At 49.4% G+C, this 27,099-nt stretch overlaps 1 protein-coding gene across 7 annotated transcripts; it reads right to left on the reverse strand.

Moving 5' to 3' along the window:
* Positions 1–8,944: 8,944 nt before the first annotated feature.
* On the reverse strand, positions 8,945–22,541 carry IBA57 (IBA57, iron-sulfur cluster assembly). Of its 7 annotated transcripts, none has more exons than XM_023763832.1 (5): positions 21,601–21,705; positions 12,313–12,374; positions 12,053–12,215; positions 10,435–10,775; positions 8,945–10,156 (listed from the first exon to the last, which is right to left on the reverse strand). In XM_023763832.1, exons 3-5 carry the CDS (start codon positions 12,151–12,153, stop codon positions 9,765–9,767), a joined length of 834 nt encoding a protein of 277 aa, XP_023619600.1. In that variant the 5' UTR covers positions 12,154–12,215; positions 12,313–12,374; positions 21,601–21,705; the 3' UTR covers positions 8,945–9,764. The 7 variants fall into 7 exon arrangements, with proteins under 7 accessions (XP_023619600.1, XP_023619601.1, XP_014321079.1 ...); XM_023763833.1 differs by lacking the exon at positions 21,601–21,705 and adding an exon at positions 20,724–21,413; XM_014465593.2 differs by lacking the exon at positions 12,313–12,374 and having other exon boundaries at positions 21,601–21,847.
* Positions 22,542–27,099: the final 4,558 nt, after the last annotated feature.

Below are 27,099 nucleotides of genomic sequence, written 5' to 3' on the forward strand. Positions count from 1 at the left end.
GCCACAAACAGTCCCACACAGACATCACAACTGATCTTTGACAGACGTGCAAAAGCACTTCAGTGGAGAAAGGAGCCTTTTCCACAAATGGTGCTGGAGCAACTGGACGTCCACACAAAAAAATGAACCTGGGCCTAAACTTCACACCTTATATGAAAATTAACTCAAATCATGGGCTTAAAAATACAATATAAACTATAACACTTACAGAAAAAAACATAGGAGAAAAGCTTCAGAACCTAGAGCGAGGTAAAGAGTGCTTGGACTTAATACCTAAAGCACTTCCATAAAAGGAAAGACTGATAGTTTAGACCTTGTCAAAATCTTAAACTTTTTCTCTGCAAAAGCCTTCATGACAAGGATGACAAAACAAGCAATAGACTTCAAGAAAATATTCACAAACCCCAGTGGAGTCTCATTACTCATGGATTCTGTATTTTGTATTTTTTAATTTAATTTTATTTTTTTAATATATTTTATTGATTTTTCACAGAGCGGAAGGAGAGGGATAGAGAGTTAGAAACATCAATGAGAGAGGAACATCGATCAGCTGCCTCCTGCACACCTCCTACTGGGGATGTGCCCGCAACCAAGGTACATGCCCTTGGCCGGAATCGAACCTGGGACCTTTCAGTCCACAGGCCGACGCTCTATCCACTGAGCCAAACCGGTTAGGGCAGATTCTGTATTTTTTAATTCACCCACCACAGCAGTCCACATTTATCCGAGGTTTCACTTTCTTAGATTTCAGGCATCAACTGGGAGTCTTGGATAAGGAGGGACAACTGTATACTTTGTGTCATCTATGGTTTGTAGGCTCCCAGTAATAGGAAGGAAGGAAAGGAGGAAGGAAGGAAAGAAGGAAGGAAGGAAGGAAGGAAGGAAGGAAGGAAGGAAGGAAGGAGGGAGGGAGGGAGGGAGGGAGGGAGGGAGGGAGGGAGGGAGGGAGGAAGGAAGGAAGAAAAGGAGGGAGGGAGGGAGGGAGGGGGACCAGAACATGGCAATCTTGAGTTTTCATCAACAGCATCCCTGTGTCATTATTTTCCCAGATAAACTTCTCATTTTGAGAGCTCTCTGATATAAAACAAAATTTATTCAGAAATAATTCCTTTATCCATGATCAAATAAAATTTAAAATGAAAATTTAATAGATAAGGTAATAAGATAAACTGAAGCATTTCAATGTTTCTTAATATCAGGAAGTTCACCAAGGCAATGATGATAATCACATTACAGGATGCTTTTGCCAATGTGCAAGATATACACTGAGTGGCCAGATTATTATGACCACCTGACCTTTGTAGGCAAATTAGCCGTACACTGCATCGTATGGGATATGGAAGCTGAAGGCCTGTTCGAACACCTTTGCTGTCTGCAGTTACCAAGATAAAATGTCTCCAATTCGCACAGGAACACAAGGATTGGACAGTCCAGCATTGGAAAAAGTCTTGTGGTCTGATGAATCACGTTTCCAGTTGCATCATGCAGATGGCAGAGTGAGAATTTGGCGGAAACAGTATGAAAGCATGCACCCCACATGCATGAGTACAACCCTTCAAGCTGGTAGGGGCAGTGTTATGGTTTGGGGCATGTTTTCCTGGCATGATTTTGGCCCTTTAATTCGTGTGGAACAACGTCTGAATAGCACAAATACCTAAGTATCATTGCTGATCAAGTTCATCCTATCATGTTGATGGCGTATCCCAATGGAGATGGCTTCTTCCAACAAGACAATGTGCCATGCCACGGTGCTTGTATTGTGCAGGAGTGGTTTCAAGAACATGAGGGAGACCTTGCCTTGCTTAGGTGGCCCCCACAATCACCAGATCTCAATCCAATTGAGCATTTGTGGGACGAAGTTAAAAGAGCCATCAGGCAGCTGGTTCCACAACCATCAAACCTCACAGAACTGGACAGTGCTATTCATCAGGCATGGTGTCAGATTCCTCACATCACCTTTCAACATCTCATGGAGTCAATGCCCAGAAGAATCGCCGCAGTATTGAAGGCAAACGGTGGCCCAACGAAGTACTGATGGGGTGGTCATAATAATCTGGCCACTCACGTTCAAATATATCCCACATTTAAAAGCTGTTAAATCGCATTGTTTACCCATATCTTAAGGAAAAAAATCACTTCTACTGTCATGGTAAACAACCTGCTTCCCTATTTATAATGGTCTGGCCCTCTAGCAACTTCAGCACGAAATTATAGCTAATTTGCCTACAAACGTCAGGTGGTCATAATAATCTGGCCACTCAGTGTATATTAGAGGTAAACAAAGGTGGGAAGGAGCAAGCAACATTTATACTGAGATTCCGTTTTTATTTTAAAGAAAAAGTCCATTGCTTTAAAAAATTTAAAAACTACTGATCAGTTTTAAGTGTTGGAAGTATGTCTGGCTAGGATACTGTCAGTTTAGGCAATTTTTTAAAATATATTTTTATTGATTTCAGAGAGGGAGAGAGAGATAGAAACATCAATGATGAGAGAGAATCATTGATTGGCTGCCTCCTGCACGCCCCATACTGAGGATTGAGCCTGCAATCTGGGCATGTGCCCTGACCAGGATTCGAACCCTAACTCCTGGTTCAAAGGTCGATGCTCAATCACTGAGGCACACCGGTTAGGCTCAATTTAGTTAATATTTTTCCTTATGTCTACTGAAGTTATATTGTTAGATGTCCTTGTTTATAGAGGTAAAGATATAAAATACCCAACAACAGGCTTCTAGACTCAAATGAAATAGATTACTATTCACTGGACTAGTTTATCGCTAGGTAAAGGGAGAAAGTGGGAAATTCAAGGAAAGGGAATCAGAGTATATAGAAAATGCAAAAAAAAATAATTAATATTTCCTACAAACCATAAAGTGATCAAGTGGAATCAGCCTCATTTGAAAAGAAACTGACTATACAGACCTTGAGTAGTTCAGGTACCCAGACCACAGAGGGGACTGGGCCACCCCCACTCTCCTCCATGCACAGCTCAAGGTGTTCAAAATTTAGACACATGGAAATTAGAAAGACTGACAGCACTACCCAGCCAGCCATGGCTCAGTGGTTGAGCATCAACCCAGGAACCAAGAGGTCACCAGTGCAATTCCCAGTCAGGGCACATGCCCGATTGAGGGCGCAATCCCCAGTAGGGAGCATGCAGGAGGCAGCTGGTCCATGATTCTTTCTCATCAGTGATGTTTCTAACTCTCTCCTCTCCCTTCCTCTCTGAAATAAAAATAAATAAATAAATTTTAAAAGAAAAAAAGAAAGACTGACAGCACCAAATGCTGGCAAGGCCATGCTGTTGGTGTGGGTGTCAACTGGGAGGATGCAGGCAGCTCCTCACACCCAGCTTCCTCCTACCTGTGGTCACAGATCCACCCCTGGGCGTTGACCTGAACTTGATGAAAGCTGATATCCAGTGTAGAAATAAATGAAGACCACAGATGAGAACAGCTATTTGCTCAGAGCTCACTGCAGCAGGAGAGTCGGCCACCGTCACACACGAGAAGAGACATTCAGAGGCCTGGTGGAGGCAGGGAGGGCTCCAGGTGTGTCCTGACGAGGCAGTGTGCCCGGGGAGCTGGTGGCTGACTGGAAGTGGGCCTCCTGGATTGTCCTGCAAGGTTGACTCACATTTGTATGCTGAGAGCTGCTTTCCTCTTAACAGCCCAAACTGGGGACATCCCAGGGGCCCCTTGACAGGAGAAGCAGCTAACTAGGATCCACACACCCAACAGCACTGCTCTGCGATGAAGAACCACAGTGGGAACACGCAGCGCCAGGAGGCTCCAAACTGTACTGAGATGGCAGCCATGCCAAGGGCGCAGCCCTGGGACTGCACCCACACGAAGCTTCAGAACAGGGTCAGCGCATCTGTGGTGGTTGGGGCACAGCAACGGGCTGGGAAGGGCAGGAGCGAGCTGCCCTGGCCACAGATGGAATGTTTTAGACCTTCCTGGGATCTGGATTACACAGTAGTATGCACTTATCAGAATCAAATAGCAGGATTTCTGCATTTCACTGTATGAAAATTTTACTTCCAAGGGGATAAAAAGAATCAAATGATGCTGATGAAGGTGTGTGAGGGAGCTGATGTCTCCACTAGCTTGGTTGGAAATGCATCAAAAATAAGAAGGGCCCAGGGGGCTAGAGGATGGGGGCCGCACGCAGCAGCAGTGGCTCATCATGAATCGGGCATCATCCACAGGGTATTTACTGCAAAACTCTGTGACATGTTTTCATAATAAAATCATGGAGAACGCTGGTCTAAACACGCACCATAGACAGGGAGGGGCTCCCCCAGCAGGATATTCCACTCCCGTGCCTGTGCCCACCCGCCCGACTCCACTCAGCTCTCCGTACCAGTCTCTGAAAATGGGGTCTCCATCCTGCCCAGTCTCACCCTTCCCACTGCATAACTATCCTCAAACCTATCTATAAATGCTCTTTGCACCAGTGCCACGTCAAGAACACACCACAGCTGGCCAAGTGTGATCAGCCAGGGGGCAAGCACCCCGCCCACACCTTCAGCTCACCACCACCTGAAATATGAGCAAAGTCCAGAGGAAATCATCCCACGAGACCTATCTGAAAGACAGATGAAAGCATGATTGAGCTAAAAAGAGGGGGAAAAACAAAGGAACCCCACCGAATGCCCATCGGCAGCCTCGCTGAGCAAACGGAGCAACATCCAGAAACTGGACATCACCAAAAGCATTCATGGTGAGGACGGAGGGAAACACGCTCATGATATGTGGGGGGAAATACAGGACATGAAACAGTGAGCTGTTTATTACACACGGTGTTATCTCAGCTACACAGAGAAACAATGGACAAACCTGGAAGAAAATGGGGTAACATTTTTAAATGAGCACTTCTGAAAAATCCACAGCTGGGAAGGGGAGTATGGAGAGAACACAGCGATCTGGCAGGCTGACCGGGCCCCAGGCAGGCCAGGCAGTGGGAGAGCACAGAGCCCCAGCCCGCCTCCCTTGCAGCCCCTGGGCCCCCTTACCACACCCTGTTACTCTCAAAACATTTGATTTTGTTGCCCCTCTGTTGTTTTGTTTTTTACTTTATTATTTTCCTTCCTTTTCTTTCTTTGAGTCTATTCTGTTATTTTGTGAATTCCTTAAGTTGGAGGCAAAGCTGGTTTTCAGTCTTTTTTAATAATATGACTGAAGCTATAGTTACCTCTAATAAATTTACATCCACAACCAAATTTTGTTGTATTTTCATTGTCATTACATTTCTAAGTAGCTTATAATTTATGGGGTGCTTTGATTTGTTTTTATCCATGAGGTATTTAGAAGCAAGTCTCTTAACTTTTCAAACGTATGAAAGGGTTTTTTCTTTGTTCACATTATATTCTTATGCTACAAGAAGAACCCCTTTTGTTTGTTTGGGTTGTTTTGAGTGGGGTGGGGGGTTGTATATTTTTAATCCTCACCCGAGGATATTTTTCCATTAATTTTTAGAGAGAGTGGAAGAAAGAGGGAAACAAAGAGAAAAATATCCATGTGAGAAAACACATCGATTGGTAGCCTCCTGCACGAGTTCTGACCAGAGCCCGGGCCTGGGAGGAGCCTACAACTGAAGTACATGCCCTTGACGGGAATGGAACCTGGGACCCTTCAGTCTGCAGGCTGACACCCTATCCATTGAGCCAATTCACACTTCTTAATCCCTTCACCTTTTTCAACCAGCTCCCAACACCCCTCTCCTGTCAACCATCAGTCTGTTCTCTGTATCAATGAGTCTGTTTGTTTTGTTCATTTATTTTGTTTAGATTCCACATATAAGTGATATCATATGGAATTTGTCTTTCTTATTTCACTGAACATAATACCCGCTAGTCCATCCATGTTTTCCCAAAGAGTAAGAGTTCATTCTTTTTTATAGCAGTTTTGCTGGGCTGACAGTTATTTTTCTCAGTACCTGGGGGATATTCTTTTTCCTTCTGTTGATAAACCAGGGTTTTTTAAAAAGATTTTTCTTTCTAAGTACATTTAAGTGTTTCCCTGTCTTTGGAACTCTGCACTTTCATAAGCTGTGAGTAGGTAGGACTTTTGATTTACAGTGGAACCTCAGTTCTCAAATTTAATTTGTTCCACAAGGCTGTTTGAGAAGTGATTTGTTCAAAAACTGAATCATTATTTCCCACTAGAAATAATGTAAATTGAATTAATCTATTCCAGATCCCCAAATGATTCCTTGTTTTAACCGATTTGTTGGTTTACATTTTAAATGGTGTTTCAGAGTGTTTTTAAATTGTGCTAATCACTTACTATGCCACACTCGGTAGTCAGATCAGACACGCAAACACCTCTATCACACTTTGCAATTATTTTTTTTAAGCTCTATCAATTTGTCTTCACAACTTTCCTTTTCACTTTGCTGCTATCGCTAACCTTCTTAGGACCCATGGTGACTTGCTATACATATTTAATAACAATGAGCAGCAACAAAAGCAAAAAAAAATAAACATGAAAATATTCACAGCACAATTTCCTGAGATGTTAGCAACGCAAGGTTTAGTGGTAAACTGACTCATACCCGCACATTCTCTCCTTTGTCACCTGAAAGACATGTGACTGGTCACAGAAGTATCAGCATGAAAGGATTGTGGGGCTGAGAACTGAAGTTTTGTTCGACAACCAAGACATTTTTTCCACGAACAACTTGGTTGAGAACTGAACTGTTCAAAATGGGAGACATTAGAGAACCAAAGCTTGACTGTATACTGCTGGGCACCTACTGGGCTTCCCGAGTCTAAGAATGACTTCCATCACCCTGGCCGGTGGCTCAGTTGGTTGAAGCAACACCTGTACAACAAAAGGTTGCAGGTTCAATTCCCAGTCAGGTCATACCTAAGTTGTGGGTTTGATCCCTGGTCGGGGTACGAGCAGGAGGCAACCGGTCAATTTTTCTCACACATCTATGTTTCTCTCTCTTCTCTCTTTCAACATATCCTCAGGTGAGAATTTGAAAAAAAAAGAATGACTTCCATCAATTCTGGAAAGTTCTCAGGCACTATTTCTGTGAACACCACCCCTGCCCCATGTCTTTTCCTCTCCTGTGTAACGCCCACCACCTTGAATCAGTTATATCCCTCTCCGCCCCTCTTCACCCCATCCTCATCTCTCTCTGTCTTTCTGTGCTCATTCTAGGACCAGCTCTTCATTGGAGGGTCATTTTTTCAGTTTCCGAATTCTTCAAAAACTATATCCATGGACTTTTAAAATATTTTATTTCTAGAAATTCTCCTTGATTCTTTTTCAGTCTCTTGCTCTTACTAATATTAAATTCCTTATTTTACTTCTTTAAATATAGTAATATACATTTTTCATAGTGTGTCTGGTTACATAAATATCTGAAAATGTGTGGGTTTTCTGCTGACCTTGTTTCTTTGGGGGTTGAGTGTTTCTGGGCTCCTCAGGGTTTTTAGCAATAAAGGTTTATTCATTCCTTAGAACCTTCTCTGTGGAAGGCCTGAGCTGGAGGAGGGTTTCCATAGGAAGTTTCACACCTGCACTTACAGGCTCCTAAAAACACTACCTTGCAGGGCTATTTGGGGTTTTTTTTTTTTACTATGACCACCTGTTTTTCAGAACTTGTACACTTTTAAATTTTGTTTTTTAAAAGTGATTTCAGAGGGAGGGAGGGAGAGGGAGAGATAGAAATATCAATGAGAAACATTGATCAGCTGCCTCCTACTAGGGATCGAGCCCACAACCTGGGCATGTGCCCTGACCTGGAATCCAATCGGCGACCTTCTGGTGCATGAGATAAAATTCAACCAACTAAGCGACATCAGCTGAGCTACACTTTTTATAAAATAAACTAAAGCAGATGTAAAAACTAGCTAAGAGCCTTCTGGGCACCTGCACCAATTTTCATGGAGCAGGGTTCATGAAGTTGGAGGCACTTGGAGGCCACTCCAGAATCACTAGGGGCCAAGCCTTCTCCAAGTTTCTGTGAAAGCTGGTGTGGTTTGACCATGTGTGGCAGTCTCCTTCTAAAAGCACTAAGTTATAATGTGGAATCTGAACCAAATATTTTAAGGTCCCTGTTACCTGGAGAACCCTGAAGAGGTTATAAGAATGTCCCGTGCTGAAGAGACCCCAGGGCCAGCCTCCTTTCCCATTTTCTCACGGCTCAGACTCTTGCCCAGGGCTCTGATGCGCTACAAACACCGCAGCCCCATGAGAAGCACGCATGTCTTTAGACGGCTGTGGATGCACGTCTACCCAAGAGGGACAGCCTGGCCTGCAAGGCTGGCCTCTAGGCTCAGGTCACACAGACACAGAGGGAACTGGACTCCTGAGCCAAGGTCTCAGCATCAGTGTAAAGACTAGCCAGCGGGCTAAATTTTCAGTAAAAGAAAACAGATGCAAAGAAGGTGCCAGAGGCAGAGCTGCGAGAGGTGACTGCCCTGGCCATTAGCACAAGAGCTCCTGAGTCCTTCATTTATATGCCTTCCTGTCCAGAAGCTGACACGACTTAATTTCCTCCACCCAGGAGAAGTGTGTCAGGATGAGCCTTGCCCTTGGGGGCTGGCTGGGCCCTCCCCCATCTCCCTCACCATCTGCCTCACCTTCAATGCCCCAGTCCCACTGTGGGCCCCCTTCCCCTCACATGCTCCCCATCTCTTCCTGGGCAACTCCAAACGTACATTTGGCTGCAGGTTCTCAGCAGGGTTTTGACACCCTGCCAGGCACCAAGATGCCTCCTTCCCCACTTGGCCCTCCTCCTCAGACCACAGCTCAGAGCCCCCAAAGCCCTGGCCTCTGATCTTCTTGTCAGTCCAACTGGGCCTGGAACTTTGCTAAACTATTTTATCTGGTGTGCTTGGCTGTTCGAGGGAGACCTTCTCGACATATCTAGTCTGCACAAAACCAAGTCCCAGCACCTTCCACAAAATGAAACTAGAATTCCACATGAGCCGCTTGTAAGTCAAACTTTAATATTCACTCTGAGGCACCAGTGGGTCACCCATAATGTCAATCACACTGCAGTGGGAGGATGGACACCAGCGGTTTAAAGGGGGCCTGGTCACATCAGAAAACAGCGGTGGTAAACCAAGCAGAAGCCCCTCTCTGCACACAGGCTCGGGAAGGAGGAGTGGCTGCCCAGGCCACCAAGGGGCCGATGCTGTGGAGCTGGAGTGCCCCCTGTGAAATGGCACCAGGGCTCCTATGGCCAGCACCCTGAGCGCAGAGGTGTGATGGGAGAACTTTTTGTGGTGCCTGTGGGCAGCTGGTGCCTCCATCCGCCGACACGACCACCACAGCCGCCACATGATTCCTGACCCAAGCCCGCATGAAAGACAATTCCCAGAGCCACCTGCCCCTTGCCATCCTTTGGCTGCACCGCCTCGGTGCCAGGCCTGCCCTGAAGCAGGCTGAGTGGTGCAGGCGGCGGGGGAAGGCCCCGCAAGCACAGCTTCTCACTCCTGTCCTTGGCTGATGGACAAATGGCCTCCAGAGCAACATGGTTTGGAACCTCGTCTGGGTGTGCTGGCAGATGGGGCTCAGCTCAGCTGTGGCAGGCGCAAGGCTTGCTTCTGGCTCCTCCAGCACAGAGCCACCCAGAGGCAGGTGTCAGCTGGAAGCATGGTGGCTGGAAAGGCCTGGCACACCTGCAGCCGCAGGAATCCCACGAACACTCGGGACCTTCCAAGGAGGCATGTCTTCACAGGGCCAGCCTGCAAGTGTGCAGAGGGGGACAGAGGCACCCTGTGGGAGTGCGGGGACGCCTGGGCTACTTGGTGGCTGTGGGCCACCAGTCTGGCACAGATGCAGTCAGGGCCACCCGGTCGCTCTCTGTGGTTCTGATGTGGAGCGGGCCCTTGATTTTCTCTGAGTGCAGCAGGGCCAGCCCCACATCCCCCTGGCCTGCCCTGTACTTGCCGACAGCCTGTCCAGATTCAGTGAGCACCGTGGTGCCAGGGGTGATGCCACCCTCAGGGAGGGGGCCCAAGAGCTGCACTGGGAAGAGGCGCTTTCGGATGACACCCGTGTGGTGGGTGCGGGCTGTCAGCTCCTGGCCAACATAGCAGCCTTTGGTGAAGCTGACACCGTTCATGAAGACCAGGTTGGACTCCAGGGGTAGGGCCACTCCTGGGGGCAGGTCGTGGACCCCCTCAGGAACACCTGTGGGGGTGGAAAGGGAGAAACAAGGTGAGGGCTCAGCCAAGGGAGACCAGGCATGGCCCCTCCCACCTCTGTAGCACCCCATCCTCTGCCTGCCACCACTTCCCTGTCCCCTGGTCCTCAATCCTACTTGCTAGAAAAAAGACCTCCTCTCTGACCCCAGCCATGCTCACTCCACTGGCTCCTCCCGGTGCCTCCCAGCTCTCAATTGGGCCCTGCATTCCAGCCCCTCCCACTCCACCAGTTTAGTCTCCACTGGTCCCCAGGTGCCCCCACACCTTGCTGGTACCGGTGCCGGTGATAATCGCAGACGTCCCTGAGCCTGCCCCTGGCCACCAGGGCAGGGCTCTTGTCCTGGGTGAGAAGCCGCCAGCCCATGCGGGTAGTGCGGGGGTCACGGGCGAGGATGGCAGAGCCCTGGTGCTTGGGCACTGGTGCAGCCCCACCCACCTCCTGAGGAGTGGCTGGCAGAACGGCCCAAACGTGCAACTCAGTGCATGGCTCCACCGTGACTCTCCGCCGAATCTTGTGCAGCACCAGGTGCTTCTGCAGCGCACCCAGCACCGAACTGTCACACTCCAGGAGGAAGGTGGGAGCTTGGTCAGTGTGCTCCGGGTGCCTGCGGGGAGGAACAGTGGCACTGCTTGTGGTGGTGATACCCTTGTAATTAACTAGTAATTTCTAACAGGAAAGGAACAAAGGGGAGGCTAGACATTATAGGCATGTTCCCTGCAAAACACTGGGGGAAGGGACTGGACAAAGGGCAGATAGACGCATGCCCTGTAAAGTTGGGGTGACAGGGAAGGTTCTCCCTGTCAATCACACCTGGGAGAAGAAGTCATTGGCCAGAATGGGTGTGGCCACGGCAAGGGGGTGTGGGGATTTGGGACATATAATCCCCTCTCTTGGGATTCGGCATGTGGGGCTCTTTTGCTCCTGCTTCCTTGTATTTGACCCCATGGCCCACGGCCATGTGGACCCACACACAATGGGTTAATGGACTGTAACTAGCCTGACGTTGCACTGCACCAGCTCCGGCATGGAAAGGCACTCTGGACACTGGCTTTGCTTCCAGCTGTACTGAAACCCCAGCTACACTTCCATGAGTGGAGGAAGGGAACTGGGACTTTGGAAACCTAGGGATGTAATTCTACAGAAATAAAGCTTTCTACCATATCTCATCTTCCTTTGGGGGCATCCAGCAGTACCCTAAGAACCCCACTTCCTGTCCGGCTAGTGTGGCTCAGGGGTTGAGCATTGACCCATGCACCAAGAGGTCACCAGTGCAATTCCCAGTCAGGGCACATGCTTGGGTTGTGGGCTCCATCCCATTTTGGGGGGGGTGTGCAGGAGGCAGCCGATTGATGCTTCTCTTTCATTGATGTTTCTATCTCTCTCTCTAAAATCAATTTTAAAAAATTAAAAAAAGAACCCCACTTCCACCAATAACAGTGCGGGGGTGGGTCCACAGGGTGTCACAATGTGGAAACAGCACGCAGAACCCAGCCACAGCCCCCCAATCCTCTGGTCCCACTGTGCAGTGCAGTGCACACAGGAGACCCCACAGCCACCACAGGACCCCTCCACATCCCTCCCACCCAGGCCACGGGCACAGACATGCACATGCCAAGGGCCAGCAGATTGTGTCTTGACACTCAAGGTGAGGCAGAAAGGTGCTGACGCCCACCCTAAGGACAGATCTGCCTCCTCTAGCCCCAGAAGCCACCGATAAGCCAGGGTCCTAATGCTGGGTTGGGTAGGGGGCCCTCTGGAACGGGAAGGCCACACCTAACCACACCACCTCCCACTTTCCCAAGGCAAGCCCGAGAGCCATCTAACGCACACTCCAGGCAGCCCACATCCACAAAAACGACCCCAGGATTCTGATGTGCTGACCAGATGGATGGTTCGGCTCCTTCAGATAAATAAGCACGAGGAGAGGCTAGTGCAGCACTGGACATGTGGGGCTGGGGGACAGCGGGGCTGGGTGGAGCCATCCAGGCGCAGCTGGGGTCCAGGTTGCAGATGTGGATTGAGCAAAGTCCAAGAATGGTGGCAGCTGAGACGGGAGCAGGGAAAAGAGTCAAAGGCCATCATCTGGTGCCCGACCCTCACCCGGAGCCTATCAACTGGTTGCCAGATCTCAGTGGACTCACCCTATGCACACACCTTGTAGTGTCCATACACTTGTCTCACATAACCAGTTGCCACAGGACCACTAGGAACAGAGTAACAGGGTGAGGAGGGTGGGAGAGGACCTGCCACAGCAAGTCAGCTGACCCCTCACCTTCCAAATATCCTCACAGAACGTCAAAAATGAGGTCAGCTGAGCAGCCGGAAGAAACAGCTAGAAGAGTTCAGAGAAGTTGACACAAATAAGAACAGGAAAAGAAGTTCAGTGTCACTCCTCAGACACAAACACAAATCAAAACCAGCAGGGACAGGTCCTGGCTGGGTGGGTCAGTTAATTAGAGCATCTCTGGATACACCAAGGTTGTGGGTTCGATCCCTGGTCAGGGCACATATAAGAATCAACCAATGAATGTATAATAAGTGAAACAAATCTCTCTCTCAAAACAAACAAACAAATAAACAACAAACCACTAAATCCAGCAGGGTCAGCACTAGGCAGTCAGAAGGGCTAAAGTAAACACAGTGCCGCCCCATGCTGGCGATGGTGTAAGAAGCTGACCACTCAGTGTTGCCGGTGGGAATGTAAGTACAGCAGCTCCAGGAAGGGTTTATAGGTCCTTCTACAACTAAACACCAACCACCACCTGAGCACCACCATCAGCTGCCACTGGACTCCTGGGCACTTACCCGAGAAATGGAAACTTGTGTTCACATAAGAACCTATACACGAATGTTAGTAGCAGTTTTATCCATAATAGCCAAAAAGTGACATCAAACTGCCCTTCGGTGGGAGAAAAGTTAAACAGACTGTGGTTCATCCCCTCGATGGAATACTTCTCAGCAAGGAAACAGGATGGACCACTGACCCCAGCTAGATGGAGATGAAGGACATTATGGACAGTGACCATTTGTACAACATTCCTATAATGCCATAATCACAGAGATGGAGGGAGAACGGGGAAGGGGCTATAGGGCTGAGGGGGTGGCAAGAAGGAGGGAGCCTAGTGGTGATAGAGTAGCTCCATCTTGTTCAAGGTCACATGGGTATCCATGCATGGTCAAATCCCAGAGACCTGTACTCACACACGCTCAGGCACACAGAACCTGAGGAACCTGAGCTCTCCATGGATGGCCCATGTCCATCCTCTGGACACAGCAGGCAAGATGCTGCCATTTAGGGAACTGGTTACAAGGCATGGGACCTCCCTGTACATTATTTTTGCCACTGTGTGAATCTATAATTACATAAAAATAAAAATTTTCTTAAAAAGGAGCTGCTTCTGGGGAGGGTAGATCCATGTGGGTGAGCAGGAAGGCAGCAGACAGTTGTGGATGAAAAGGGGCCACATGCTAACCTAACAAGCTCAGGAGAGGTCTGTATGGTGACCTTGCTAATTCAGGGACCTAAAGTAACCACAAAGGATAATCTGAAACTAAACTTAACTAAAAGCAGTTTATGGTGAGAAATCATGTCCTAGGCCATATCTTCCCTGACAAAGGTCAATCTTTACCTTAACTGAGCCTGTCTATTGTCTTTTTGCATCTATGATAACATCTATAATAATAAAAGCATAATATGCTAATTAGACCAGACAGCCGAACGACCTTCCAGATGTCCTTCCGGATGACCAAGCCGGGGCTGCGAGGGCCAAGCCCCTTGCATGAATTTCGTGCATCAGGCCTCTAGTATCATTAGAATGTCAAAGTAATTTTCCTTTTTTTCCAGACCCCTCAAAGTACAAGTACTGCTCTGTGGAGACCACAGATCCCCTCACTGTCATTGAGTTAATTGTTGATTGTTAACTATCCTGCACCCATCAAAGTAAAAGAAGTATGTGTCTATCATTTTGCTTTTTATCCAATCCTAGAAGTTTCTCCACTTTGCTTTCTCCCGCTTCCCTAATCTATCACCAGTGGATTTCATGTAACCCATTTATGTCTCCTCCTTTGATTGTAATATATAAAATAAGGTGCAAAACTACTATTCTCTGGAGCATTATCTCGATCCTTGATCCACTGAGATTTTGCTTCCTGTCAATTGTTGACAGTTAGGCTCAAATAAACTCACAAAAATTCTTCACAGGTTTGAATGTATCTTAACTGAATGTTGACAATCATTTTCCAAAAGCCTTTTAACATTCTTAGGTTTTTTTTAACCATGAGTTCAATTCCAGTTAAGGGCACGTGCCTGGGTTGTGGGCTCAATCCCCAGTAGGGTGCATCCAGGAGGCAGCCAGTCAATGATTCTCTGTCATCATTGATGTTTCTATCTCGCTCTCCCTCTCCCTTCCTCTCTGAAATCAATTTAAAAAATATATTTAAAAATACATACAGTGGGGCCTTGACTTACGAGTGTCCCGACTAACGAGTTTTTCGAGATACGAGCTGTCTCTCGGCCGATTTTTTGCTTTGAGTTGCAAGCTAAAATTCGGGTTACGAGCCAGCTTCAGATACCCTACCGCTAGTTGGCACAGCGAACGTCACAGTGAACACCACAACATCAGCCCAGCATCACGTGTCTCACTTGTTCACTTTTGATTTGACATACGAGTAATTTGAGTTACGAGCTCTGTCATGGAACGAATTAAACTCGTAAGTCAAGGCCCCACTGTACGTACGTACGTACATACATACATACATAAAATCTTAGGTAGAGGTAGAGACATCATGACTGGAAACAAGGAAGTGGGGGACCATCTGAACCCCAGTGGCAGCCCAGGCAAAACACCCCCCAAAGACTAGCATACAGACATAAGGGTGTCCCACCAAAGCAGCACAGCTGGAACCAGAGCCAGGAGCATCTCCTCAGCAGCCAGCAGGTGAGGAAGAACTCCACCAAGAAGTGGGAGGCCCAGGAAACACACATGTGGTCGGAATGAGAAAAGACCTTCAAAAACTACAGCCTTGCCCTAGCTGATGTGGCTCAGTTAGTTGAGCATCATCCCACGCATGGAGAGTTCACCATCAATTCCTGGTTAGGGCACATGCCTGGGTTGTGGGCTCAATCCCTAGTGGGGGGGTGCAGGAGACAGCTAATTGATGTTTCTCTCTTTCACTGACGTTTCGCTGTCTCCCTCTCCCTTCCTCTCTCTCTAAAAAATAAATAAATAAAAACATATTTAAGCCCTGGCCAGTGTGGCTCAGTGGTAAGAGTGTTGGCCTGCACACTGAAGGGTTGTGGGTTTGGTTCTGGTCGAGAGCACATACCTGAGTTGCAGGTTCCATCCCCAGTACCAGTCGGGGAGTGTGTGGGTGGCAACCAATTGATGTGTCTCTCTCATATCAATGCTTCTCTCTCCTCTTTCTTCTTCCCCTTCCTCCCTTCCACTCTCTCTAAAAAAATCAATGGAGCCCTAACCGGTTTGGCTCAGTGGGTAGAGCATCAGCCTGCGGACTCAAGGGTCCCGGGTTCGATTCCGGTCAAGGGCATGTACCTTGGTTGCGGGCACATCCCCAGTGGGAGGTGTGCAGGAGGCAGCTGATTGATGTTTCTCTCTCATCGATGTTTCTAACTCTCTATCCCTCCCCCTTCCTCTCTGTAAGAAATCAATAAAATATATTTTTTTAAAAATCAATGGAAAAAAATATCCTTGGTTGAGAATTAAGAACAACAACAAATACAATCTCTTCAGGGGAAATAGGAGACAGGCCACAGACTGAAATAAAATATTTTAAAAGTATCCTCTGACAAAGAACTGTCATCCAAAACCCACAAAAAAAAGTTAAAACCCAACAATAAGAAAACAACCAACCTAATTTAAAAATGGGCCAAAAGACCTTAACAGATACCTCACCAAAGAAGATGTACACAGAAGGCAAATGAGCCATGAAAAGATGCTCCACATCATATGACCTCAGGGAAACACAAATACACACCTACTAGCATGGTCAACATCCAGAACACTGCCATCATCAAACATGGGTGAGGATACAGGGCAACAGGAGCTGGTGGGAATGCAAAATGGTGCATCCACATTGGAAGGTTTCTTACAAAACTAAACATATGCTCCTTGGTATTAACTCAGAGTTGAAAACATGTGGACACAAAAACCTGCACACAGATGTTTACAGCAGCTTTATTCATAACTAGAGGCCCAGTGCATGAACTTTGGGTCCCTGGTGGCTGCCGGCCACCGGCCAGGCCTCCCTCCCTTCCCCTGGCCGGCCCTGCCCCCCTGGTCGAACTCCCAGACAAACTCCCAGCCAAGAGTTCACTTTTATTATATAGGATTGCCAAAACTTGGGAGCAACCAAGATGTCCTTTAATAAGTGAACAAATAAATAAACTATGCTACAACCAATATTATTCGGCACTACAAAGAAATCAGCTATCATAAGCCATCAAAATATGGAGGAGCCCTAGCTGGTTTGGCTCAGCGTTGGCCTGTGGACTGAAGGGGTCCAAAGTTCAATTCTGGTCAGGGGCACATGCCCAGGTTGTGGGCTCGATCCCCAGTAGGGGGTGTGCAGGAGGCAGCCAACCCATGATTCCCTCTCATCATTGATGTTTCTATCTCTTCCTCTCTGAAATCAATAAAAATATATTTTAAAAAAAAGATATGGAGGAAACTTAAATATGTATTACTAAATGAAAGGAGCCCATCAGAGGCGGCCACATACTATACAATCCAACTATCTGACATTCTGGGAAAGGCAAAAACTAGGAGGCAGTAAAAAGAACAGTGGTTGCCAGGGGTTGGTGGAGGGGAGGGATGAATTGTTGGAGCACAGGTGATTTTCAGGCAGTGCAGCTACTCTATGATACTGCAATGCTGGACACATGTCATTATCCATTTGTCCAAACCCACAGAACGCACAACACCAAGACTGAACCTACTAATGTAAACTATGGACGCTGGTCCATGTGGGTTCATCAGATATAACAAATGCACCACTCCGGTGGAGATGCTGACAGTGGAGATTTCCCATACTGTGTGTGGATGGGAAATCTCTGTACCTTCCCCTCAATTTTGTTAAAATTGCTCTAAACTTGTATAAGTGAATAAAGAAACACCTCATTAAAATCACGGTCAGGAAGCCCTTAAGCATAAGTTCTCATGATTCCACTCACTGCCTTTTGCAGACTTCAGCAGGAAGAAGAAAGATTTTTCTCTGCCTAGCAACAGAATCACCACATTCAGCCAATGAGAAGCTACCTCCACCCAGAACTCTTGCTCTCCTCCAATGAACAACAACCCCTGCCAACTCCCCTCTTTCCTCTGCTGGCATGGCTCAGTGGTTAAGCGTCAACCTATGAACCAGGAGGTCAGGGTTCGATTCCTGGTCAGGGCACATGCCCAGGTTGCAGGCTGATCCCCAGTGTGGGGTGTGCAGGAGGCAGCAACCAATAATTCTCTCTCATCATGATGTTTCTATCTCTCCCTCTCCCTTCCTCTCTGAAATCAATAAAAATATATTTAATAAAAAAATAAAAGTAGCTCCTCTCTCTAGACTTGTGTATGTTTTCACCATGGTTTGCATGTCCCCAGTTGCAATACCTCTGCTATTCCCAAATAAACTCATTATGCTGGTAAAATAACAGGCTATTTTATTTTTAAGGTTGACCTAAGTAAAATCTACTTTATAAACAAAAAGCTACACCTGAGAGAAGTTGCTGCACCCAAGACACAACAGAGTGCTCTGAGAAATGACTCAAGGATGGGAAATTAGAAGCATGAGAGTTAAAATGAAAAATTCCAGAGAGAGAGAGAGCATGCAGAGAAAACAGCAGGTAGGGAGCTAACACAGAGAAAGCAGGAAGGCCCATGGGCCTCCAAGGAGGCGGTCAAACCCAATGTTGCTCTCTTCCCAAAGAGATCAGACATAGGTAAATGGCCAACAGCAACCAGGTGGGAAGAAGCATAAGAATTAAGCCCATGAACTAACGAGAGGGGTTAGGCCAGAAAAGAGGTATCAGGCGGGGCAGGAGAGTGGACTCTGGCCCCAAAGCCTCACATCACAGAAGAGAACTTGAAGATGAATCTGGACATCACCACCAACCCCCCAGTTCCAGGAGCACCCATCCAAGGAACGGGGCATGTCCGCATGCCCCCTTCCCTCCACTGATGAGGGGAAGCAACACACTACCTCTCTGGTGTCTTTGATGGAATGAAGACCCATTCTAAACGAGGGTCGGGAAGTATCATTACAGTGGCCCTCAATTCCCTTAGCACACCAAACAGTAAGTGATATCCCATTCTCAGGAATTAGCTGGGAGAGAAAAACTAATTTTTCTCCAGGTCAAATCAGGGCACAAGCAACATCCAGAAAGAGATGCCAAATCTGCTATCACAAATTTGGTATCTGGGACAAGACCTGCCGGCACAGCAGCTAGGCAATGACCTTCCAGACTACAGGGAAAGTATGAAGAAAGAAAAACCAAGAAAATGCTTTACACCATAGAGCAACTTATCCTATATAATAAAAGGCTAATATGCAAATTGTCCCCGACGGAGTTCGACTGACTGGCAGTTTGACCGCTCGCTATGACGTGTGCTGACCACCAGGGGGCGGTGTGAAACAAAGGAAGGCCCCAGCCAGAAGTTGGCAGCCAGGGGAAGGAAGGCCCCGATCGGCCCTGATCGCTGGCTAGGCCTAGGGACCCTACCAGTGCACAAATTTCGTGCACCGGGCCTCTAGCAAGAATATAAACTCATAAAAAGAACACAAGGGCAAAAAGATGTAAAGGCAGATGGCAGACACAGCAACGAAATTTGAGAATCAAAACATCATTACAGCCCAAGCTAGTTTGGCTCAGTAAATAGAGCATCGGCCTGCGGATTAAAGGGTCCCTGGTTCCATTCTAGTCAAGGGCACATGCCTGGGTTTTGGGTTCGATCCCCAGTAGGGGGCATGCAGGTGGCAGCCAATAAAAGATTCTCTCTCATCATTGATGTTTCTATCTCTCTCTCCCTCTCTCTTCCTCTCTGAAATCAATAAAAAAGTTTTGTTTTTTTTAAAAAAAAAAACACGATTACAATGCTGATAAATTAAAGAGTAATGACTGAAATAGATGTTACTGAAAATTACTGATAGAGGTTTCAAGATAAAAAAAAAAAACTTGCAAGTTCTAACATAAGCAAATTAAAGCAATAAGAGGAATGTAGTAAGATATGTGAGACAGCAGAAACCGGTTTGGCTCGGTGGATAGAGCGTCGGCCTGCGGACTGAAAGGTCCCAGGTTCGATTCCGGTCAAGGGCATGTACCTGGGTTGCGGGCACGTCCCCAGTAGGAGATGTGCAGGAGGCAGCTTGATCGATGTTTCTCTCTCATCGATGTTTCTAACTCTCTATCTCTCTCCCTTCCTCTCTGTAAAAAATCAATAAAATATATTTTAAAAAAAAAAAAAGATATGTGAGACAAAGATGATGGCATCTCTGAATGGAACACAACAGGGGTGGCAAATGTTTTCTGTAGAAGGCCAGATAATAAACAATTTGGGCTTGGGCGTCTATCACAAATCTATTGGACCCAGGGCATAGTAGCCCCAGACAGTATGCAAACAAATGGGCATGGCAGCATCCACTAATATAGGAAAGCAGGCGGTGATTGCCTGCAGGACATACCTACTGACGCATTACACTGCCACAGCACCCACCAAGCTTCTGGCAACACCACAGGAAAGACGACCCAAAATAATCATCAGATGAAGAGCCTCTACAACAAGCATGTCAAACTCAAAGGCTAACACGGGACAAATAAACAAGGTTTAAGTTTATGTGGGCCGCAAAAAAACAAAAGCTTCAATTTTCATAGAAACGTAGGTTTATTTCGATAGAGACCTGCTGAATACAAAGGGCTGAAATAAATGAGTCACTGTTAACATAAATAGAACATTTTAATAAAAATTAATATTTTTCTTGAACATTAAATTACGACACTGAATAACTGCACAAATTAATAAGCGTAACGCAAATAAACCTATTTTTCTTGTTCTCGGAAAGCGAAATATTTCCTGTTGCACACATCAACAAGTCAGTCCAAGACTAACGCTGTGGCAATGGGCTACTAAAATATTCGCTGCTAGTATTAGTGGAGAGAAATGGTGCGCCTGCGCATAAGGTGCTTAAGGGAAATGGATGCAACAAGATTATAGTAATCAGTCATTAGCAAACGTTGCAGTTCGTTATTAATAATTATGCACAACTGAATAATGTAAAAATTAAGTTACGAAATTTTTTTTTTAAATATATTTTATTGATTTTTTACAGAGAGGAAGGGAGAGAGATAGAGAGTTAGAAACATCGATGAGAGAGAAACATCGATCAGCTGCCTCCTGCACATCTCCTACTGGGGATGTGCCCGCAACCCAGGTACATGCCCTTGACCGGAATCGAACCTGGGACCTTTCAGTCCGCAGGCTGACGCTCTATCCATTGAGCCAAACCGGTTTCGGCAAGTTACGAAATTTTTATTAAAATGTTTCCTACATACCGTTATATTGGCTGGGCCGCAAAAATATTCTTTGTGGGCCGCGAGTTTGACATGCTTGCTCTACAAGCTTTCAGGGCCCCAAAACAAGAAGGCGTGAAGTTTCCCAACAGAAATACCAGCTCAGGAAGACGGGCCATGGTTTCACAATTCTCAGTGACAATTTTGCTCCTGGAGTTTCATTCCAGGCAAACCATCAGGTATGACCACTTGCAGAGCTATAACGAGTCCAAGTCCACCCGAAGCATCCACCTCTCAACAAGCTACTCTAGAACGAGCTCCTGCGAGTCCAATGAGAAAGAGGCGGCCGCCTACACACCGAGCGGCATGCGGGTCCCAGGCTGCGGCCCGGCCCGGCGGGGCTCCCACACACTGGAAGTGCGCTGGTGCCGGGCGGCCCCACGACCGTCACGTAGGTCATGGTGATGTCGCCAGATGGATGTAAAACACCAAACACAGCTCGCACTGGATACAGGGAGACTCGGGAGGGAAATGCGGAGGACACCGCAGAACTCGGAAAGTCGTGGCACAAGCCGCTCACGCAGAAGCAACTCCCTGCCGTCGCGGCTCCCTTTTCCGGGCCATGAAGACAGGGTGACAGGGGCAAGACTGAAGCGGAGCGAAGGGCAGGTGCAGGGGCGCCCAGCAACCACCACCACCACCACCACCGGAGCCGGGCGGGCCCGCCCCTCGGTGCCCCTCCCGCCCACCGCCGGAAGCCCTCCCCCAGGCTACCGCCCATCTTCCGGTGCCCTTCCCATAAATGCCCCTCCTCCCAGCTTCCGACCACTCACTGGGGTGGTCCTCTTCCCTCTGACTCCCCACTTTCCCCCTAGGTGCGCCTCCCCTGGCTCCCCTTCTCCCCACAATCCGCTCTCACCCATAGAGAATGACGTCATACAGCGTGCGTCCCTGGACGTTAAGAAAGTGGGCGTAGCCCGCACGCGCGGGGGGCGAGGCCGCACCGTCCGCAGGAGCCGGAAGCGGCAGGTCATTGGTCAGCAGCCCCAGGAGGAATGGGGCCGAGTCCGGCCCGCGCACGCGCACCAGGGCGCGTTCGCCCAGCGGGAAGCAGGCCCAGGCCGCGCCGTCAGCAGGGTCGCTGCCGTGGCCGCCCGAGCCAGAGGCCAGGCGGTGCCTTGAGATCGCGCGCAGCCGCCAGCGCCAGGCAGGTCCCCGACACCCTGGAGCCGCGCCCCGGAACAGCGCCGCGGCCGCCATCTTGGGCACGAGCACGGCGGCGGGAAGGAGCGACCCGGCCACGGTGGGTTCCACAGCGGCCCCTGGCGGCCGGCGGAACAAGTGCGGGGACGTGGATGGGGCGGAGCCTCGGACTGGTCGTCAGCCCCACGCCCCGCCCTGCCCGCCGGGGTTGGATCCTGTCCCGGCAGGGCGCGCCTGCCCTGGCCTGCCATGGATTTTCTGAGCAGTTTCTGCTTGCTTACTGCCGCCTCAGCGCTTTTCAGGTGCACAGTTCAGGAGCATTAAGCGCATCCCCAGTATCGCCATCCCCGCCATCCAGCACTTTCATCTTCCCACATTGAAACACCATACCCATCAAACTCCAGTCCCCCTCTCCTCACCCGCTGGCATCCCCCTGCTCCCCTCCACTCTCTCTGTGAACCTGACTTCTCAGGGGACTCATATGAGAGGAATTGCTGATGCCACTGTGAACGATGTCCTCCAGGCTTATCCACAGTGTGTCAGCATTTCCTTCCTTTAAGGCTGAATAACATCCCCTTACATTTTGTTTACCTACCTCGTTGCTGGACACTTGGGTTGCTTCCACCCTGTGGCTGTTGTGAATGTGCTGCATAGACATGGGTGTGCAGATATCTCCTATGACTCAGCCCTTGGCTTTGTTTATGAAAATCCATCCTGCGTGTTGTTTACGCTCACACTCCTCTCACTTATGACACTTCTGATCACCAAAGATGCACGCGCGCAGGAGGTCCACACCTCAAGCTGGGTGTCCCACAGGTGAAGAACCAGAGCCTCTAATTTGAGGCTCCCACAACCCTGTTCTTGGGTTCCATTAATTTGCTGGAGTGATTTGCTGGAGTGGCTCACAGAATTCAGAGGAACATTACTTACTATTGTTCCTCTTTATAAAGAATATTATAAAGAATATTAGTGACCTGGTGCATGAAATTCGTGCACATTAAAAGGGTATTAATTAGAGGAAATATTTTAATATTGCTATTTGCCCTTTCTCTATAATAGAAGTGTCAGAGATGAAAGAAAATTAGTAAAATGTATATGAAAATCTTCATCCTTTCAGAGTCTGGGGCTGGCCGCAGAAACCAGAGTCAAGTCCCCGCCCACCCACGTGCACCGCAAAATCACGTGAGACCCAGACCCAGCTGGCCCCACCCGCATTGGGCTAGATCCAGACCCAGCCGGCCCCACCCCCATCAAGCCCTGCCAGGGCAGGGGGGCCCAGCCTGAGGTCCCCCGTCAAGCCCTGCTAGGCAGGGGGGTGCAGCCTCAGGTCCCCCGGCCTGGCACCGGGGAAGGGGTAGCAGTCTGAGGTGGCCCAGCCAGGGCGGGGGGGGGGGGGGGCCTTAGAGGTCCCCCGGCAAACCCCACATGGTGGGGGAGCATGGCCTCAGGTCCCCCGGCCTAGCGCTGGGGTGGGGGACATGGCCTCAGGTTCCCCATCAAGCCCTGCCAGGCAGGGGGCGCAGCCTGAGGTCCCTTGTGAAGCCCCACCAGCCAGGGGGCGCAGCCTCAGGTCCCCTGCCCCAGCCCAGCGCCACACAGCCTCAGGTCCCTACTGATTGCTCTTTAAGGCTCATTACAGGAACTCAGCCTCCGCTGTGGGCACAGCCATCTTGACCATTATGGCGTGACAATTTGTATATTCCCTCTTTATTAGATAAGTCTAGAGGCCTGGTGCACAAAAATTTGTGCACTTGGGGGGGGAGGGGGGTCCCTCATCCCGGCCTGTGCCCTCTCGCAGTCTGGGACCCCTCAGGAGATAACGACCTGCTGGCTTAGGCCTGCTCCTGGGTGGCAGAGGGCAGGCCCAATCCCTAGGTGCAGCCCCTGGTCAGGCTCAGTGCAGGGCTGATTGGGGAGTTGGGGCGCCGCCCCCTTTCACTCACAGACCAAGGCCAGGGGGGGATTTGGAGGGTGGTCACCCCTCCCACACAGACCAGGGCAGAGCAGGGGCGATCAGGGGGTTGGGCGCCGCACCCTGTCACACACAGAGCCACAGGGCGATCAGGGGATTGGGGAGCTCCCCCCTATCAGGCACAGAGCAGGGCGGACCAGGGGGTTGGGGCGCCTTCCCCTGTCACGAACAGAGCAGGGCGGATAGGGAGGTTGTGGCCCCGCCCCCTGTCACACACAGAGCCGCAGGGCGATCAGGGGGTTTGGGCGCTGCCCCCTGTCACGCTGATCCCGGTGCTGGGAGGCATATTACCCTTTTACTATATAGGATAGAGGCCTGGGGGCCGACTGGTTTGCCCTGAAGGGTGTCCTGGATCAGGGTGGGGGTCCCCACTGGGGTGCCTGGCCAGCCTGGATGAGGGGATGATGGCTGTTTGCAGCTGGTCACACACCCTTCAGGGTGGGGGTCCCCACTGGGGTGCCTGGCCAGTCTGGGTGAGAGGCTGAGGGCTGCTTTCAGGCTGGCAGTTGTTGACTGAAGCTCCCAACCGCTCCTTTTTTTCTCTTTTTTTTATTTTATTCTGGGCCAGCTTTAGCTCTGGCTCTAGCTCTGAGGCTTCTGCTGCTGAAAGCAGGTATCTGGTTTGTTTGCGTTCTATAATCGAAACAATGTATAACTCCAGCTCTGAGATCCCGGCCGGCTGAAAGCTGGTTTCTGGGGTTTTGTTTAGCTTCTATATTTGTTAGAATGTTTCAAACTGCCATCTCAGAGGCCGGCAAGTCAGGCGGGGAACGTTGGAGTCCTCCTTCACTGAAGCAAGCAAGCCTCATGTTCGCTTCCAGCTGCCTGGCTGCCGGCTGCCATCTTGGCTGACAGTTAATTTGCATAAGGATATGCTGATTAGCCAATGGGAAGGGTAGCGGTTGTACGCTAATTACCATGTTTCTCTTTTATTAGTGTAGAAGATAATTCAGAACATCCAGATGGAAGATGCACAGGGCAGGGTATGGGGCTTCCATGTTTTCTGTGCCCACTACTCTCCCTGCATCTCCACACTTCCACCAACCCAGAAGCTCTCCAAACCCTTGATGAAGTTGACGGAGGCTTCCTCACGCAGGCACAAATTGATTGAATCACTGCTCATTGGCCATTGATTCAGTCTCCAGCACCTCTTCCTTCCCTGGGGCAGGATCAGATGGAATGGCCTCGTCTCATCCTCATCCGTTTCCATGGCTGGAGCCAGCTCCCCTGCTACTCAGGGAGACTGCAGAGGGCTGCAGGGAGGGGGTGCTCTGACACCCCCAGAACAGGGCAACTTCCTTATCCTGCCTTTGGGAAGGGAGGAGGCCATGAGGAGAGAATAACAGGAAACCACCCCTGGCTCAGCAGCATCTGGGAAGTGGGGTCAGACCCCCACACCCGCCATTTCCCAGCTCTTAGCTCCCCACCCCTCCTGATGACTCCAGTCCTGTGGCCTCAGAGGCAGGAGAACGCACATTTGCATCTGGCTGCAGCCCCAGCTCCTGGGAACTTCCTGAGGCCTGGCCACAGCTCCTTCCAGAGCTGTGGCATGAGAAGAAGCAATGGGGACTGAGAAGGGGCAGCAGTTGGGTGGTGCTCATATGCCAGGGTCCCTAGTGTCAGGCTGGACAGGCTACAGCAGAGACCCAGGAAGGCTTCCTGGAGGAGGGGCCCGGGAGCAGCGCTGGCTGGCAGACTCCAGGATGGTGGGAGGTGCTGTCTGTTCCATTCACTGAGGCATTGCCAAGTGGGGAGAAGCTGGAATGTTCATTTGACATTTTTTAGTGAATTTGCATTTAAACAGCCCAGGTAGTGAAGCAGGCTGGGCTTAGCCTTGACTGGGATGTCAGGAAGATTCCAGGTGGCCCCAGGTTGCCTGCTGGCCCTTCCTGAAGCAGGGCCAGTGGGAAGCAGTTTTCTCTGCTGGCTGGGGTACAGGCTGACGTGAGGCTGGAGGAATGTGCCCCCACCCCGTGTTGTCCTCAGGGGCTGGCAGGGAGGTGCTGGGTCACCTTTGGAATGCCCGGTGGCAGAGGAAGACCTCCACGAAGGGCCAGTGGTCAGGGGAGCCACATACCAGGTCTGGCTGGTCACAGCCAGGAAGCCAGCTGGGCGGGATGGAGGGTCTGGGGGTTCTGGGCATGCTGCTTGTGCCCCTCACCACGCACTTGGCCCAGCTGGGAAATCAGAGTTTGGGCAGCACAGACCCCAGAAGGGGCCAGCCCCACAGGTGGGAGCTGCGTGAGCAGAAGACCAGGAGGACATAGCAGACAGGCAGACAGGGCAAAACGTTGACAATTGGTGAATCTAGGTGAAGGGTGGTACAGTTTATTTTATTATTCTTTCACAATTTCTGTAAGTTAAATATTTCAAACAGAAAGTTGGAGAAATGCATTCATAGATGGTTAGAGCAGCTTTGCTGGGAGGTGGTATCTGGGCCCAATCTTTTTTTTTTAAACTCTACATTGTTAATGTCTCTTTTTAAATGTATTTTTATTGATTTCAGAGAGGAAGGGAGACATAGAAACATCAATGATGAGAGAGAATCATTGATCGGCTGCCTCCTTGCAGGCCCCCTACTGAGGATCGAGCCCGCAACCCGGGCATGTGCCCTTGACCGGAATCAAACCCTGGACCCTTCAGTCCGCAGGCTGATGCCCTAGCCACTGAGCCAAGCCAGCTAGGACTGGGCCCAATCTTGAGGTGGGGGCAAGTTGTGTGCTCTTGGGGGGACTGCTAGGGGAGGGGACAGAGGTGGGAGGCCAGAGATGGGGCAGAGCTGACACTGATGAACCTGGAGGGGAATGTGGGGCTGTGATCTCTGTGGGGAAGAGTCCAGGTGATACAACCACCATCTCATGCCTGAGCTGATACCAGAGACCCCACCAGGCACAGAGGCTTACCCCACTGGCCTGCTCCTGAGCCAGGTGGGAAGACAGGGATGGGCAGGGGGACAGTTCTATGCCCAGATTCAGCCCTTCATCCTCATGGCCATCCCAGGTTGACAAGGACACAGAGAGGGATTTTTATGGTTTGTTTGTTTGTTTGTTTTAAGTAGCTAAGTGAGCACAAGGGGCATGTTCAATAGTTGGATATCCCGTAGAAAGCTTGCAGCCTTGAGCACAGCTCAGATAACCAGGATGGAGTCAGTCCTTTCAAGGCTCCACCTCTTGGAGTTAACGGACTTTTGAGCATCTCAGACACCACGTTAAGGTATCAGCTCAGGCATGAGATGGTGATTGT

Source organism: Myotis lucifugus, unplaced genomic scaffold (genome assembly GCF_000147115.1).
Source record: "Myotis lucifugus unplaced genomic scaffold, Myoluc2.0 scaffold_302, whole genome shotgun sequence".
Classification (NCBI taxonomy): Eukaryota; Metazoa; Chordata; class Mammalia; order Chiroptera; family Vespertilionidae; genus Myotis; species Myotis lucifugus.

Coding starts and splice junctions, on each gene's coding strand:
- IBA57 (XM_006100196.3), bottom strand. CDS start 21,941: ATGGCGGCCGCGGCGCTGTTCCGGGGCGCGGCTCCAGGGTGTCGGGGA. Junction 10,776..21,600: donor TATGACGTCATTCTCTATGG/GTGAGAGCGGAT, acceptor TCCTCCCCGCAG/GCACCCGGAGCACACTGACC. Junction 10,157..10,434: donor CCGGCACCGGTACCAGCAAG/GTGTGGGGGCAC, acceptor CCACCCCCACAG/GTGTTCCTGAGGGGGTCCAC.